The sequence below is a fragment of the Heterodontus francisci genome, chromosome 8, assembly GCF_036365525.1.
Source record: "Heterodontus francisci isolate sHetFra1 chromosome 8, sHetFra1.hap1, whole genome shotgun sequence".
Lineage (NCBI taxonomy): Eukaryota > Metazoa > Chordata > Chondrichthyes > Heterodontiformes > Heterodontidae > Heterodontus > Heterodontus francisci.
The window spans coordinates 50,082,510-50,099,858 of NC_090378.1; the positions used below are offsets into that span (position 1 = coordinate 50,082,510).

At 42.1% G+C, this 17,349-nt stretch overlaps 1 protein-coding gene across 1 annotated transcript in view; it reads left to right on the top strand.

Annotated features, from left to right (window-relative positions):
- The first annotated feature begins 54 nt into the window (after positions 1 to 54).
- Positions 55 to 17,349, top strand: part of orc1 (origin recognition complex, subunit 1) — a 37,172-nt gene continuing 19,877 nt past the window's right edge. Inside the window, exons 1-6 of the mRNA XM_068037129.1 lie at positions 55 to 641; positions 8,575 to 8,702; positions 9,186 to 9,364; positions 11,703 to 12,147; positions 12,888 to 13,239; positions 16,974 to 17,081. Coding sequence (XP_067893230.1) covers positions 538 to 641; positions 8,575 to 8,702; positions 9,186 to 9,364; positions 11,703 to 12,147; positions 12,888 to 13,239; positions 16,974 to 17,081 — 1,316 coding nt within the window. The 5' untranslated portion in view covers positions 55 to 537. The remainder of the gene's footprint in view (positions 642 to 8,574; positions 8,703 to 9,185; positions 9,365 to 11,702; positions 12,148 to 12,887; positions 13,240 to 16,973; positions 17,082 to 17,349) is intronic.

The window sequence follows — 17,349 nt, forward strand, 5'->3', positions numbered from 1 at the left end:
CAGCCCGCTCACAGCGCCCCCGGCGGACAGCCCGCTCACAGCGCCCCCGGCGGCCCGGCGGGCAACCCGCTCAAATAAAAGGAAAATATTACGGATGCTGGAAACCGGAAATAAACACAAAAAGTGCTGGAAATACTTAGAGTTTTGATGAAGGGTCACTGACTGAAATGTTAATTCTGTTTCTCTCTCCACAGATGCTGCCGGACCTGCTGAGTATTTCCGGCACTTTGTTTTTATTTCAGGTTTCCAGCATCCGTAATATTTTCGTTTTATATCAGTTTAAATGCACCCAGAATGCTTTGCAGCGTCCCAGCTGACCGGAATGGCGCGAAAATGTAACATTGTAGCAGAAAGTAGCGGAGCTGGAGAGAGAGCGTTTAAGAATATTTGTTAGTGTGGTTTAAGCTTTCTCCGACCCAGGCTAGAAATCCGGTGAAAACTAGTCCTTCCAGGTTTTTTTTTTGTATTTCTTATAGCAGCACATTTTGTGTGAATCTTGTATTTTATTCTTTGAAGTTTTACCGAATCGCACCTGAAATGAGCAAATATTTTACGAGGTTTAAGGAGCGTGAAAGCCGCGTGTGCACCTGGGCAGGAAAAGCTCATCGTAGGAATCGCAAACTGCCGATTTGGGATTATGAGTGAGTCAATGTTGCATTTTCTCTTCTTCCAGTTTATGGTAATTTGTGTGATCATGTATCGCTGGAGATTGGGGTTCTGAGGATCTGGGACTGTGTGACTGCCAGGATTGTAAAATATTAGCCTAATTTTTGCTTATGTGTGCGTCGCTGGCAAGGACAGTATTTATTGTCCATCCCTTGAAAAGATGGTACCTTTTTGAACCGCTGCAGTCCATGTGGGGTAGGTACACAGTGCTGTTAGGAAGGGAGTTTCAGGTATTTGACCCAGCAACAGTGAAGGAACGGGATATAGTTCCAAGTCAGGATGGTGTGTGGCTTGGAGGGAAACTTGCAGGTGGTGGTGTTCTCATGCATCTGCTGCCCTTGTCCTTTTAGGTGGTAGAGACACAGATTTGGAAGGTACTGTCAAAGGAACTGTGGCTCGGTGCTGTAGTGTATCTTGCAGATGGTGTACACTGTATGTTGGTGGTGGAGGGAATGAAAGTTTAAGGTGGTGGATCAGGTGCCAGTTAAGTGGGCTGCTTTGTTCTGGGAGGTGTCAGTCGTCTTGTGATCATGTTGCACTCTACCAGGCAAGTGAGATCCACCTCACTCTTCTGAACTCCAGTGTATATAATCCTAACTGACTCAATCTCTCCTCATACGTCAGTCCCGTCATCCCAGGAATCAGTCTGGTAAACCTTCGCTGCACTCCCTCTATAGCAAGAACATCCTTCCTCAGCTAAGGTGACCAAAACTGCACACAATATTCCAGGTGTGGCCTCACCAAGGCCCTGTATAATTGCAGCAAGACATCCCTGCTCCTGTACTCGAATCCTCTTGCTATGAAGGCCAACATACCATTTGCCTCTTTTACTGCCTGTTGCACCTGCATTCTTGCCTTCAGCGACTGGTGTACAAGAACACCCAGGTCTCATTGCATATTCCCCTCTCTCAGTTTATAGTCATACAGATAATCCGCCTTTCTGTTTTTGCTACCAAAGTGGATAACCTCACATTTATCCACATTATACTGCATCTGCCATGCATTTGCCCACTCACTCAACTTGTCCAAATCACGCTGACGCCTCTCTGCATCCTCCTCGCAACTCGCCCTCACATCCAGTTTTGTGTCATCTGCAAATTTGGAGATATTACATTTAGTTCCCTCATCTAAATCATTAATGTATGTTGTGAATAGCTGGGGTCCTAGCACCAATCCCTGCGGTACTCCACTAGACACTGCCTGCCATTTGGAAAAAGACGCATTTATCCCTACTCTTTGTTTCCTGTCCACCAACCAATTTTCTATCCATCGCAGTACGCTACCCCCAATCCCATGCGCTTTAATTTTACATGCTAATCTCTTATGTGGGACTTTGTCGAAAGCCTTCTGAAAGTCCAAATAAACTACATCCACTGGCTCCCCCTCATCAACTCTACCAGTTACATCCTCGAAGAATTCTAGTAGATTTGTCAAGCATGATTTCCGTTTCGTAAATCCATGCTGACTCTGCCCGATTCTACCACTGTTCTCTAAATGCTCTGCTATAAAATCTTTGATAATGGACTCTAGAATTTTCCCTACTACCGACGTCAGGCTGACTGGTCTATAATTCCCTGCTTTCTCTCTACCTCTCTTTTTAAATAGTGGGGGTACATTAACTGCCCTCCAATCTGTAGGACCTGTTCCAGAGTCTATAGAATTTCGGAAGATGACCACCAATGCATCCACTATTTCTAGGGCCACTTCCTTAAGTACTGTGGGATGCAGACCATCAGGCCCTGGGGATTTATCGGCCTTCAATCCCATCAATTTCCCCAACACCATTTCTCTACTCATATTGATTTCCTTCAGTTCCTCTCTCTCACTAAACCCTGTGTTCCCCAACATTTCTGGTATATTTGTGTCCTGCTTTGTGAAGACAGAACCAAAGTATGCATTTAGTTGGTCAGCCATTTCTTTGTTCCCCATAATAAATTCCCCTGTTTCTGACTGTAAGGGACCTACATTTGTCTTCACCAATCTTTTTCTCTTCACATACATATAGAAACTTTTACAGTCAGTTTTTATGTTCCTCGCAAGCTTACTCTCATACTTTATTTTCCCCTTCTTAATCAATCTCTTGGTCCTCCTTTGCTGAATTCTAAACTGCTCCCAATCCTTAGGTCTGTTGATTTTTCTGGCGAATTTATATGCCTCTTCCTTGGATCTGATGCTATCTCTAATTTCTCCTGTAAGCCATGGTTTGGCTACTTGCCCAGTTTACTTTTGCGCCAGACAGGAATAAACAATTGTTGCAGTTCATCCATGTGCTCCTTGAATGTTTGCCATTGCCTTTCCACCGTCATCACTTTAAGTAATGTTTCTCAATCCTTCAAAGCCAACTCGCGCCTCATACCTTTGTAATTTCCTTTACTAAGATTCAGGACCCTAGTCTCAGAATCAACTACGTCACTCTCCATCTTGATGAAGAATTCTATCATATTATGGTCGCTCATCCCCAAGGAGTCTCTCACAACTAGATTGTCAATTATTCCTCTCATTACACAATACCCAGTCTAGGATGGCCTGTTCTCGAGTTGGTTCCTCAACGTATTGGTCCAGAAAACCATCCGGTATACACTCCAAGAATTCCCCCTCTACAGTATTGTGACTGATTTGATTTGCCCAATCTATATGCAGTTTAAAGTCACCCATAATTACAGATGTTCCTTTATCGCATGCGTCTCTAATTTCCTGTTTAATGCCATTCCCAACATCACCACTAGAGTTTGGGGGTTTATATACAACCCCCACTAATGTTTTTTGCCCTTTAGTGTTTCTCAGCTCTACCCATACAGATTCCACATCGTCAGAGCTAATATCGTTCCTCGCTATTGCGTTAATTTCCTCTTTAACCAGCAATGCAACTCCACCGCCTTTTGCTTTTTTTTTCTGTCCTTCCTAAATACTGAATACCCCTGGATGTTCATTTCCCATCCCTGGTTACCTTGCAGCCATGTCTCCGTAATCCTGACAATATCATACCCGTTTACATCTATTTGCGCAATTAATTCATCCACTTTATAGCGAATGCTCCACGCGTTAAGGCACAAAGCCTTAAGGCTTGTCTTTTTAACATTACTTGGCCCCGTCCCACTATTTTTCACTGTGGCCCTGTTTGATTCTGGCGCTTGATTTCTCTGCCTATCACTTTTCTTATTCCCCTTACTGTCTTTTGTTCTTGTCTTTGATTTCCCTCCCCCCCCCTCCAACTCCTTGCAAAGGTTCCTATCCCCCTGCCATTTTAGTTTAAGCCCTCCCCAACCACTCTAGCAAATACTCCCCCTAGGACATCAGTCCCGGTCCTGCCCAGGTGTAACCCGTCCAGTTTGTACTGGTCCCACCTCCCACAGAACTGGTCCCAATGTCCCAGGAATCTAAAACCCTCCCCCTCACACCATCTCATCAGCCACGTATTCATCTGATATATCCTACTTCTACTCTGACTAGCACGTGGCACTGGTAGTAGTCCTGAGATCACTACCTTTGAGGTCCTACTTTTCAACTTACTTCCTAACTCCCTATATTCTGCTTTTAGGACCTCATCCTTTTTTTTTACCTATGTCGTTTGTACCAATCTGTACCACGACCGTTGGCAGTTCACCCTCCCCCTTCAGAATGTCTTGTAACTGCACTGAGACATCCTTGACCCTAGCACCAGGGAGCCAATACCATCCTGGAGTCCCGTTTGCGGCCATAGAAACGCCTATCTATTCCGCTTACAATTGAATCCCCTATAACTATTGCATTCCCACACTTTTTACTCCTCCCCTGTGCAGCAGAGCCAACCGTGGTGCAACGAATTGGGCTGTTGCTGCTTTCCCCTGAGAGGCCATTCCCCCCCAACAGTATCCAAATCAGTATATCTGCTTTGTAGGGGAATAACCCCTTGAGAATTGTATCTGTTATTTTTTTATTGCCTTTCTTTTGTTCTTCCTACCAAAATGTATCACTTCACAGTGCTGTGCATTAAATTTCATTTGCCCATTCCACCAGCCTGTCTATGACCTCTTGGGAGTCTGTTGCTATCCTCTTCACAGTAAAGGCCTGCTCGGGAATAAAATTAAAACCCAACCCAACCACAGCCAAACTGAACTCGACTGGAGCCCAAATCCTTAAATTTTTGTTCATGCGCAACCCAACCTGAATATTGCAATGAATTTAATAATATCAAACATGTTATTGAAACAAAAAAAAAATTGCGTCAAAACGTAGCTTAAAAAGAAAACAAATATGCCCGACCCAAGCCCAAATGCTGGACACAGAATGTAGACCCAACTCCGATGCATAGTCGGGTTCAGGTCGGGTAGCCAGGCTTTTCCTCAGTTCACAATACTTCCAATTTTATGCCATCTGCAAATTTTGAAATTGTACCCTGCACACCCAAGTCTACTATCCTGTGTGTGGAGTGACCACCTCCTAGAACGTATGCACCAGGAAACTCTCCTGCACCCTGATGCTTCACAGCGACCGTAGCTGGGAAAACCTGAGCTTGGCATGAAGTCGCTGGAAATACTTACTACACACGATCCCCCAAGACTCATGAAGTGTCCTGAAGTTCCTACATGGCGCAGGAATTGCAAGCAACAGGTCTCAGCTGCCCATTCATGGTCTAAATAAAAACTATTCCCTCTTTTAGAATCTAGTTGGTACCCTGTTTAAACTATTAACTTTAATTAATGCCTCTAGACCTGCTCTGCGCTACTATTATTATTTCACCCACTCTTCTCACCGTGATTGAGGTTTTTAATTTTCTGCCTCCTAATTTCAACGAATGCCCTAGTTTAGAGAGAAAAAGAGAAATACTCACCAACCAATCACTTACCTGCTTTCCTGTGACATTGCATTTTGATTTTTTTTTTAATGAGGTGGGACTACTCTGAGCCCTCCGTGGAGCACTTCTATCCTCCCCGCCAGTCTCACCTGTGCTGCCACTCTCTGGACCCCTCTTCTATCCTCCCCGCCGATCTCACCTGTGTTCTCACTCTCCGGACTCCTCTTCTGTCCTCCCTGCCGATCTCACCGAAGAAGGGTCACTGACCTGAAACGTTAACTCTGCTTCTCTTTTCACAGATGCTGCCAGACCTGCTGAGTGGTTCCAGCATTTCTTGTTTTTATTTCAGATTTCCAGCATCCGCAGTATTTTGCTTTTATTACCCTCTTCTATCCTCCCCGCCGATCTCTCTGTGCTCTCACTCTCCGGACCCCTCTTTCCTCCCCGCCGCTCTCTCTGTGCTCTCACTCTCCGGACTCCTATCCTCCCTGCTGATCTCACTGTGCTCTCACTCTCCGGACCCCTCTTCTATCCTCCCCGCCGATCTCTCTGTGCTCTCACTCTCCGGACCCCTCTTTCCTCCCCGCCGCTCTCTCTGTGCTCTCACTCTCCGGACTCCTATCCTCCCTGCTGATCTCACTGTGCTCTCACTCTCCGGACCCCTCTTCTATCCTCCCCGCCGATCTCTCTGTGCTCTCACTCTCCGGACCCCTCTTTCCTCCCCGCCGCTCTCTCTGTGCTCTCACTCTCCGGACTCCTATCCTCCCTGCTGATCTCACTGTGCTCTCACTCTCCGGACCCCTCTTCTATCCTCCCTGCCGATCTCACTGTGCTCCCACTCTCCAGACCCCTCTTCTATCCTCCCTGCCGATCTCTCTGCTCTCACTCTCCGGACCCCTCTTCTATCCTCCCCGCCAATCTCACTGTGCTCCCACTCTCCGGACTCCCCTTCTATCCTCCCTGCCGGTCTCTCTGTGCTCTCACTCTCCGGACTCCTATCCTCCCTGCTGATCTCACTGTGCTCTCACTCTCCGGACCCCTCTTCTATCCTCCCCGCCGATCTCTCTGCTCTCACTCTCCGGACTCCTCTTCTATCCTCCCTGCCGGTCTCTCTCTGCTCGCCCCCTCCAGGCTGCTCCTTTATCCTCCTCGCTATTCAGCACTACTCCAGTAAAAGATCCACAAATGATCGTTTTCTGTGCTAACCTATAATTTTGGGGAAGAGAATTGTAATTAACACCCATTTTAATGTCCAAAGGGGCATCATGCGGATTTTCACTAAAATGTATCCCCATCCAGAAATACTCAGCTATTTCCCTTAGCTATAAGCTGATGTATAAGAATTACAGTATGCTGAAAAATTAGTGCTTTGAATATCTCTTTTACAGACTTTCTGATAGATTGAATAGCAACGTACTTATTACTGAGCTCATTCTCACAAAACTGGTAGCTTAGAAATTGAACCTTTAGACTGCTGCACCATGCCTTGTTTCAGTTAACAGATCTTTTCAGTAGAGCACTGGGGAAAACTCCACTGTTCTTCTTTTGAAGTAGTGACATGGGATCTTTTACATCCACCCGAGAGAGCACACTGGGCCTCTGATTAATGTCCTTGCTGAAAGACGGCACCTCTGGCAGTGCAGCGCTCCCTCAGTACTGCCTTGGCATAAGCGCCTAAATATTGTGCTCAAGTCTTTGGAATGGAACTTGAACTCTCAACCTTTTTACTCAGTGGTAAAAGTGCTACTAAGTGAGCCATGGCTGATGCTCTAAAATGGACAATGTGCCTTTTAGTTACATACTATATTCCAAATCAGCCTCAGTGCTTTTCCACTTTCACTTTTGGTTTTTATTTTAACTTTTTCTCCTCCCTTTCTGGAATGGTAGGAGTTAGTTGCATGCGAAATTGTATAACTTCTGTCATGCCCAGTAAAGACATGACATATGTTCCTACTTCTAAGGTACAAACTTTATTCAAGGTGGACTCGCTTTAAAATTGACTTCACCTTTTTTTAAAAAAAAAAGGTGGACAATGCTGCAAAAGATGGCCGCTGAAGGACAAAAGGATACATTCCAGGCTAAGACCTGTCAATTACACCCATCCTGAAATCATCAAGAGACATTCCTGAATTGAATGTTTTTTGTGAAACAAAGAAGTTACGAAGTAATCACATCATAACAGAATTATACTCACCCAGACATTAACGGATGGCCATGGATTCCACATCCTGGTCCATTGTGTGATCACACCAGGGGAGCAAAACCGTGTGTCAGGTACCAGAAATGGAGTGAGAGAGGGAGATCACAAGAACATCACAGAAAAGACCAGCCAGTGGATGTGGAAAGAAGTCCAGCCAGGCAAAGAAGGAGCCCTCTACACTTCAGCTTGCTGCAGCAGAGAATTGAAAGTGACCCACCACCTCCAATCTGAAATCTTAACCATCAGAAATCTACAGTACCTCAAGTCAAGACTACAAACAGCACAGACCTGCATCTTTAAAAGAGACTGCTCTGCTTAGAAAATTCAACAGGTTTGCCTTCAACCACGAACACCTACCACACCTTAAACCCTTACCCTTTGTCTTCTATCTATTTTTTCTTGAGAGCACATGTGAGAGTGAATGCTTGTGTGAGTGGTGCTGCGAACATTTCGGGGAATGAATATTGTGCAATAAATAGTTAATCTGTTTAAAACCTACAAGAAAACCTGTCACTGTTTATTTGGCAAGTAAAACACTCGGGCTAACTCATCATTTTAAACAAAATGCAATTGTGAACAGTGGAAACCACCCATGCCCCGTACCAGCTGTCCGTGACACTTCCCTTTGAGCAGTATGTTTCTCCACATGCTTCCCTATGGCTACAGTATATTTAAGTGCAGGAATATGATAATGCAGTAGCTCTTTGTGTCAGAATGGTAGAGTTTGCAATTGTAGAACCTTTAATTGTAATCTTGCTATTAAATGGAGGTGAGATTATCATGTGATCCTCATAGTGTGTCAGAATCTTGCAGAGAAACATTTGCTACAAATGCATTTCTTGTACAATTTCTGTATGTTAAATGTTGAGAAGGGACATAGGGTGTTTTGCATGCTCTGAATTTGTGAAATTGCATAATATTTGTGTTTCTGTAGAAGTATTCAGGTAGAATGTGAAGGAACTTCTATCAGACATTACATCAACGTCGGAGATTTTGTTTTAATCAAGAGCGATGATGAGGATCAACCGTATGTAGCAAAACTGCTAAAATTGTACGAGGATGGTAAGGACAAGTTTCGTATGTAACCTCATGTATGTTTCTGCTTTGAATGTTAATGCTGATCTGTAAAGTGGCCTTGCGTTTACAGGCAATGTGTGTTTTACACAAAAATATTGGATGTATGGCAAATATTAGGTTCATGGCTTGCATTATTTTGTGCATTTTTGGCAGTCTGAACCTAGGTTTCAGCATTCTCCTAGCTCTTTACTGTAGACCACAGTAGTGAAAGTTATGCACCCCAGCAGGAATATATGTATGTCATATGTAATTATTCGAATAATGTCCGTGTATTGTATTAGCAAAAAATAGTCAATGTACAAAGTAGGAATTTAGCTTCATGACAGTGTGGTGTGATGAAGATCACAATTTGAAATTTCTGCATACCCCGGTCCCTCCATTTTTTTATTTCCCTGTACAATTTAACGCATTTGAAGTTTCTATTTTCCATATTTCTCTTAATTTGTGATGACTTATTTTCCATACTAGGTGCCCAACAACATCCCACTAAATCTGCAGTGGTCCAGTGGTTTGCTCGTATTGAGGAAATACCTAAAATAAAGCAGAAACTGTTGGGAAGAGAGGCCCACCCCAAGGAGGTCTTCTTGTATGAAGTCCCTGACTGTGATGATCATATCAGTGCAGAGACCCTCCTTAAGGCCATAAAGGTAAGACTTGAGCACATAATCTAGACCAGGCTGACATTTAAGTGCAGTGCTGCATTGTCAGAGGTGCTACGCTTTTGGATCAAGTGTTCATCCAAGGTCATCTCTGCCTTTATCCATGGCATTGATCAAAGAAGTGCAGGAGAGTTCTCCTGGTTTGCCAGCATTTATCAGTCACATCAAAACCACTTATCTCATTTGTTGCTTGTGAGACTTTGCTGTTTACAATCTGACTGCCTTTGTATACTTCTGTCTGATATTTGTGCTGAGCATTAACTAAATGCTTTATTTAAGTTTTGTAAGGCAGCAAAAGTGAACGGGAAGCCTTTGGTAATTGAAACTGGAGTTTTTACTTTGAACAACTTTGTTTCATAAGTGTCTTAAACTCTTCCAATATCATATACTGTACTGACAGTTTAACAAAACAAGTGGTATTCAATTAAAGGTAGCCCAAAGGGTACTCTGATCATTCTTGCCATTATTTTCCATGGTACAAAGATGGAAGGAAAGCTTATAGGTTTGGTAAACTATTTCTACTGAGTCTATTTCTAGTTATGTGAACGCTGCTAATATCTGCTTGCTGTGGAATTGGAAGAGTAAAGTATAGAATTTCCATAGCTTCTGTCCTACAATTCCATAGAAGATAGAACTGGGCTATCATCAATATCATTGCAATCTGTATTGATTTGAGGCAGGGGGCAGTGCTGCTTGAACTGCCACTGTTTCAGTTGGGCTGTGATGAAATCAGAAGAAATTATTTGCTCTTGGGATGCAATTTATTGCCCGTTCCTAGATGCCTTGAAAGCGTTAAAATTGTCTTGCAGCGTGGGACTGATCAAATAGGGGTAGGAGGTCCCTTCCTTGAATGACACTAGTGAACTGATTGGATTTTATGACAATCCAGCAACTTTCATGGTCATTTTATCCAATGCAATCCCACACAAGTTACAAAATTTTATCAATTTCACATGAACGGATAATCCGTAAACTGTGTACCACCGCTTAAAATTAATCTTTCCCCCTCCAAATGCTTTGTATAAAGGCTTTATTATAATCTGCACAGTTATTTAAAAATTGAATTTCTTCTGTAGTGGAGTAGCAGTGCTTTGTTTTATTTTGTATGTCTTAATGAAGTATTATACAAATGGGGAATGAACTCATTCCTGTTCACCTACATGGTTGCTAAAGAGAAGTGGCCCATTCTCAAGGTCTGATCTACTCTGAACTCCATTCAAAGCTGAATTTCAGATGTTAGATTAGTAACTGGCAATTGGCTATGAATTTAGATTTTCAAAGTGTCCTGGGAATGGTGCCTTTTTAAAGGATGAATATGGTGCAATAAACTAATGCTTCCCCAAGCATCTATGTAGTGAGGTGACTTATTAAAACTTTGGTTATCCTTAGAGGCTCCAGGGAGGTGGTGAGAGGGTTGCTGGGGTGGGGAGGAATCAAAAGGTAAAATCAACCCATAGTGCTTTTAGACTCTTACTTGTGGTCAGATAAAATGTGGCATTGGCTGAAATTTGAACGGTCAGCCTTGGAATTACCTAATGTAGCATTATAAAAATTATTCGCCAAAGATGAGGATAATGGAGATGGCAAGTCAATCTTTGTTTTAGAAAAAAAAATAAGAATTGTGTTTGCTGGGAGGAGAGGAGTTACCAATGAGAATTAAACTGGTAAGTGTAGCAGAAATTTGCAGCACAAGGACCCTTGAAAAATGAAGAACATGAAGTTCAAGGCACAGCACCTTTTTCTCGGGCACTAACCAGCCTACTAACATCCCAATATGGTGGGCAGGAAGCATGCTCACATTTCTAGTAGGAAGTGTGCCACCTGCCATATTGCATAAGGTAGATGCACTGACTGGAGCACAGGTCTGGAACACTTTTTTAAAGGACAAAATATTTAATTCAAATTCGGGTCCTATGATGCCAGCATTGGCCCAATATTCAGTTATGCTTTAGCAGCAGCACAGTGCAGCTTTCCGGCTCCTTGGAAATAACGTCTAGTGGCCAATATCGGGGGTGCCTTGGACCTCGCCACGCAGGACACCACCCTGCATGTCTTTTTTTTTAAGGCACTGATCTTTAAAATTATGAATACATATTTTAAAACTTCAAGACTTAAAGACTTAAATAAGTCATCTTTTGATTGGAATATCCAGTGTGGACACAAGTCTAATGTCTAACTTCTTCCGTTTGTTTTTGCATTCTAAAGACACTCGTGACTTATTTTGATACTGCTGCAGTTAGTTGATACTAAATTTGGGTAAACAGCAAAGAAAATATTGGTTTTGCATTAATTCTGAACCTCATTGATGGGTCCAAATTTATTTTAGGTGTTCCAGATTGGTCCAGAGGAACCATTTCCCCTAGTTGAACCTGGTGATGATGCTCTGTTTGTTAAACTGAACTGGGATGGAAAGAGTTTTAATATCCTTCCTGGAAATACATTCTCTGGCAAGAAAACCAATGATCACCATCATCAAAAAAAGTTGGATTCCTTGCCCAGGAGTATACAGAAGCTGGCTGATGTGAATTCTTTTCCAAAGCAGAATACTGTTGGGGACTGCTGTGATTCAGAGTTTCACAGTATTGCCAATGGAAATGTGACATTAAGCAGAAATGTCATTAAACGCAAGTCTGAAAATGGCATTGTCAAGATGATTACTGAAGAAGAATCTAACCGTTCGCAAAAAAACTCCAATGGTAAGAAGAGGTGTACACAAATCACAAAGGTGGAAAGCAGCAGCTCCACGGTTAGGAGGAAGCTTCCGCTTTGTGGTAAGTACAGGTGTGGCTCAGAATTTGGAAATGATTTTACATGTGCTTTGTGCCGAGGGAATATTTACTCCCTGGGGGAAATGTACAGAATTAAAATGGAAATCCAAAACAGCAGGTGTCTGATAACTATCTTGGAGTGGGTGGTGAATTCCCGCCCTACAATAAGCACAGGCTGCTGGCAACCATAGTATTGAGGCCCGGTGAGACTTCATTCTTTTTCCAAGGATGGGTCTTCGTGTTGGAGGCCTTCTGGCTGCTGTTTTGAACACAGCCAGAAGGCCCTGATGGCGCCCAATCCTGCTATTACAGACTTCTTAAATGAAAAGTAAGATAGCACCTAAGTTTTGCATTGATTGCTTTGCAAAGCAGCCAATACTGCCTGGCTAAAGCTGGAATATAGGGACGTTGGTCGGCTTTCTGAGCTGCCTGTATGTAATCTCAGCAGGGATGTTATGGAGCCCTTTTTGAGTTGCAGCAAAAAGGTGTTAAATTTCGCCCCCCCCCCCCCCACCCCCATCCCAGAAATTTTTGAGATATTCGTGAAGACCACTCACCTTTCGGGACAGGGGTTATCCAAGTAATTGGGTCACTCAGATTCTTGACACAGAATCCTATTACACTTTTAATCGTAGCTTTTGAATTGACTTCGTGACAGTGCTACAGAAAACATTTTTTTTCTTGGTTCAGCAAGGCCTTTTATAACTTAACATTGATTTAAATTTTTTTTTTTCAAACTGTAGATTTCAACAAATCCTCCGAAAGTAAGCTGACAAATGTTTTGTCAGAACTGTTAGATGATGATGTTGATGACGATGCTTTTGCTAGGAAAGTTCATCAGGTGATGGAACCCGGAGCTCTAAAACGCAGAGTAGATTTTAATGGTATTTCAGGTTATGCTCTTTCACCCTGTAAGAAGTTGCAAACTTGGACCACTGAAAGTAGTACCATCTCCCCTCTTAAACCGACCGGAGACAAGATGAACAGTCAAGTTGCCACTTTGCAATTGACGCCTATTTATATTCATTCCAAAATTAAGCAGCAAGACTCTTCAAGCCAGTCCAGAAAGAATGGAAAAATAATTGATTTCAACAAGTAAGTTGCACAACATTTTAACCTTTCCAAAGCTGCATTGTTTATTCCTCGAGAGGAAGAAAAATGTTTATTGCTGCATAGATGTGGTAGCTAACGAAACTGTCATTTTTCAGTAAAAACTGTAAATGCTAAGCAGGTCAGTCAGCATCTGTGGAGAAACCATCACAACTGGGAGAAAGTCAGAGATGTAACAGCTTTTAAGCGAGTAGAGGCAGGGAAACTAATTCAATTTTGTGGCATAAGATGGGCAGATAACTAGGCCGAATGGAGCGGTGGGACACTGACAAAACCACTATGTTAACAGAGTTTTTTGGTTTCTGAAATGGTTGAATGGAATCACTTAGCGGCTAGGAAATAAAAGATGATCTGATACACTAAGCTGCCCTTGTACATCTTTTAGAAAGGTTATAGATGGAAGAAAGGGAATTTGGGAGTCTCTGTTTTCCTGCCTTACCAGCCACACAATGATGTGCAGATTCAGTGGGAGAAAACAAACTGCCCTCTTTTTTTATGTAGGTCTGATGTATTGTAGTTAGGACATAGTATCTTCCATATCATGTTGCGCTAGTTTTGCATCTCTAGTGATCAGTTTTTACTACTTTGGAGAAAAGTCAGGGATTTATAAGTACTTTATAAAACTAACTTGGAGCAACACTTCAGAAGATCTATGAGTTTACTATAGTCAACACGCCCCAGATGTTCAGAAGAGCCCTGTTTTCCATTTGCTGTCTCAAGTTGCAGTGTGAACTGAAACTGTGGAGCATGCGTTGGGCAGGTTTATGTAAATGTCTACTGTGATCTTTTGAACTTTGGGGAACTAAGTCTGCCATGTTTTTCTCCCCAGTCCCACTTATTTCCACAAGCAGTTCTCACCATTCCTGCATCAGTAGTCTCTCTTGAGTAGCTGGCAGCATTAGCCGTTCTATTTTTTTCCTTGGAAGAGAAGGGTGTGGCTGTGTTGCACTAGCCACCGCAACTCTGAAATTGTGGCATCAGATCCATGGTCTGCTAATGTTTTATGTACTTAGAAAGTTACAGTTTATTAGAATGTATGTTTCATAATCCGCTGACTAATGTTGAATGTGTTTAGCTACAATTAGTATAGTAAGCCTGCTGTAAAATTGGTGATCTTTGATGGTTTGAAATGTCTTTTTTCCATGACTAGAGGAGTTTGAAGTTTCTGAACCTTTAAGCAGATACAATATTGAATTTTTTGAGGAGATAACAAAGAGGATTGATCAAAGTAGCACATTTGATGTAGTCTAATGGATTTTAGCAAGGCCTTTGATAAGGTCCCACATAGCAGATTGGTCAGAAAATTAAAAGCTCATGGGATCCAAGGGAAAGTAACAGGTTGGATCCAAAATTCTCTCACTGACTGAAAGCAAAATGTCGATGGGTGTTTTTGTGACTGGAAGGCTGTTTTCTTTGGGGTTCCGCAGGGCCAGTACTAGCTCCCTTGTTTTTCATGGTGTGTGTATATATTATGTAGGGGGTGTGATTAAGTCGTTTGCAGATGATACAAAAATTGGCCGTGTGGTTTGATAGTGAAGTAGAAAGCCATAGACTGCAGGAAGATACCAATGGACTGGTTCATGGACAGAAAGGTAGCAGATGGAATTCAATCTGGAGAAGTGTGAAGTAATGCATCTTGGAGGACAAACAAAGCAATGGAATGCAGAATAAATAGTAGGATACTGAGGGGTCGGGGACAGAGGGACCTTGGAGTGCATGTCCACAGATTCTTGAAGATTACAGAACAGGTGGTTATGGTTGTTAAGAAGGCCATACAGGATATTTTCCTTTATTAACTGAGACATAGCATATAAGTGTTATGCTAGAACTCTATAAAACACTAGCCAGACCATAGCTAGTGTACTGAATATAGTTCCGGTCACTGCCTAGAGAGAAGATTTACGAGGATGGTTCAGGTCTTGAGAATTTTAGCTATGAGGAAAGATGGGATAGGTTGTTTGTTTTCTTTGGAACGGGAGGCTGAGGGGAGATTTAATTGAGGTGTATAAAATTGAGAGGCCTAGATAGAGTGGATAGGAAGGAGAGGGTCAATATCCAAGGAGCATAGATTTAAAGCAATTGATAGAAGAATTCAAGGGGAGCTGAGAATTTTGTTTTCACCCAGAAGGTGGTGGGGGTCTGAAATTCACTGCTTGAATGAGTGGTAGAGGCAGAAAACCTCATCGCATTTAAAAATGGATATTGGATATATTGGATATGCAATTAAAGTGCTGTAAACCTACAAGGTTATTGGCCAAGAGCTGGAAAGTGGGATTAGGCTAGATAGATCTTTTTCGGTCAGCACACAATGGGCTGTAAATTTCTATAATCTTAGGATTCGAAGAGTTCTCATGCACCAGCAAGTGAAAAATTAGAGATGAATCCCCAAAATCATTCTCAAACTTGCTCAAAGTATAGTTTTTTTTTATATGCATCTTGGGCAAACAAGGTAATGGAATACAGAATAAATGATAAGATACTGAGAGGTCGAGGGACCTTGGAGTGCATGTCCACAAAGTATAGCTTTTTTAATATAACAAAAAGTTACAAAATTATGTTGTAAATACAGTGAATGTACATTAAAAACATGATCCAGAAAGCTTTTTTGTTAAATCCATTTAGTGAGTGCAATGAGCTGAAACATATGAACAAAGCCTCCCATTTCTCTCTTCTGGGGGTAGGAATCAGCTCGAAATACATCACCTTCAGTTGATTTCTCGCCTGGCACGAGCAAGGGATAATTAGACTAGGCCTATTCTTCTTTGAGGGCCACGTTATGTTCTTCCACAGATTAGCTGATGACTTTCAGCTCCCTTCGTGGCACTATTTTCAGATGAATATCTTCAGATATTCAGTATCTTCAGAAACCTACAATACTTTGCCGACTTAAGCAGGAGTCGATATCAAATATCACACATTTCATCCCTCCATGCTATTGAACTACTTGTATGGTAGTAGCCAGAAGGTCATGTCCTGCACTCAACCCTTCTGAATAACTAGTAGCAAGAAGATACGACCAATTCCTCCCACCCCACATAACCATCATGGTTAAAATGTGGAAGGTGATGTCAATCCAACCAAGTGATGTTCATCCTTCTCCCTGGAGCCTGGGAAATACCAAACATTCTGGGATTCCTTCTTGACTGTGAAGAGAAGCGGCTCTAACCAGCATGACCACTAGTACATAACCACATGACCTACAAGTACAGGGGAATCAAAAGGTATGCGTACTTCATATATGCATAATATTACATAGAATTTACAGCACAGAAACGGGCCATTCCACCCAACTAGTCTATGCCAGTGTTGATGCTCCACACAAACCTCCTCCCGCTCCACTTCTTCAAACCTCATCTGCATATCCTTCTGTTCCTTTCTCCATCAGTACCAACCTAGCTTCCCCTAATGCATTTATACTATTCTCCTCAGTTACTTGCTGTGACAGTAAGTTCCCATACACACAATGTTATTAAATATATATGTAAATGCACTTTCTGGACAATCTTTTATTTTTAAAAATGTCAAAGACTTGGAAGAAATCTCTATCCATAACCATGTCTGTTCAAAGGTAAGTGGTATTACGTTAAAGCTTTGAGTAAAATGTGTGTTACGCTGGTACAAAACTTATGCCACTGTTTTTAATGATTCTCCCATGTATTTGTATACAATATTTTTGAAGTGTAAAACAATTTCTAATTTGCCTTATTTCACAATTTTAGGTCAAAGAGAAAGGAACACAAAAGTAAAATAGAAAATATTACTGATACTCCAAGATCTGGTAGAAAGTCTGCACACAGCTGTTTAGTTCGCCTGAAACAGCACTTAGAGTAAGATTTTACAACTATTAATAGTTTTATTTCCCCTTCAATGCAAAAGAATCCCTGGTGTTGTTTTGGACAAAATTGCTGGAAATTATGGTATCTTGTATTTGAGTGAAATTCATTTTCAAGGTTTAATTGCAGTATATTGTGATCACCATTCCTAGACTTAGCCTACTGATATTAAAACTGACTGTAGACTGTTGCTACATTCACATTTCAGGCACTTTTGATCAGCTTCCATAATGAATTAAGACATTATACTAACAATCTGTTT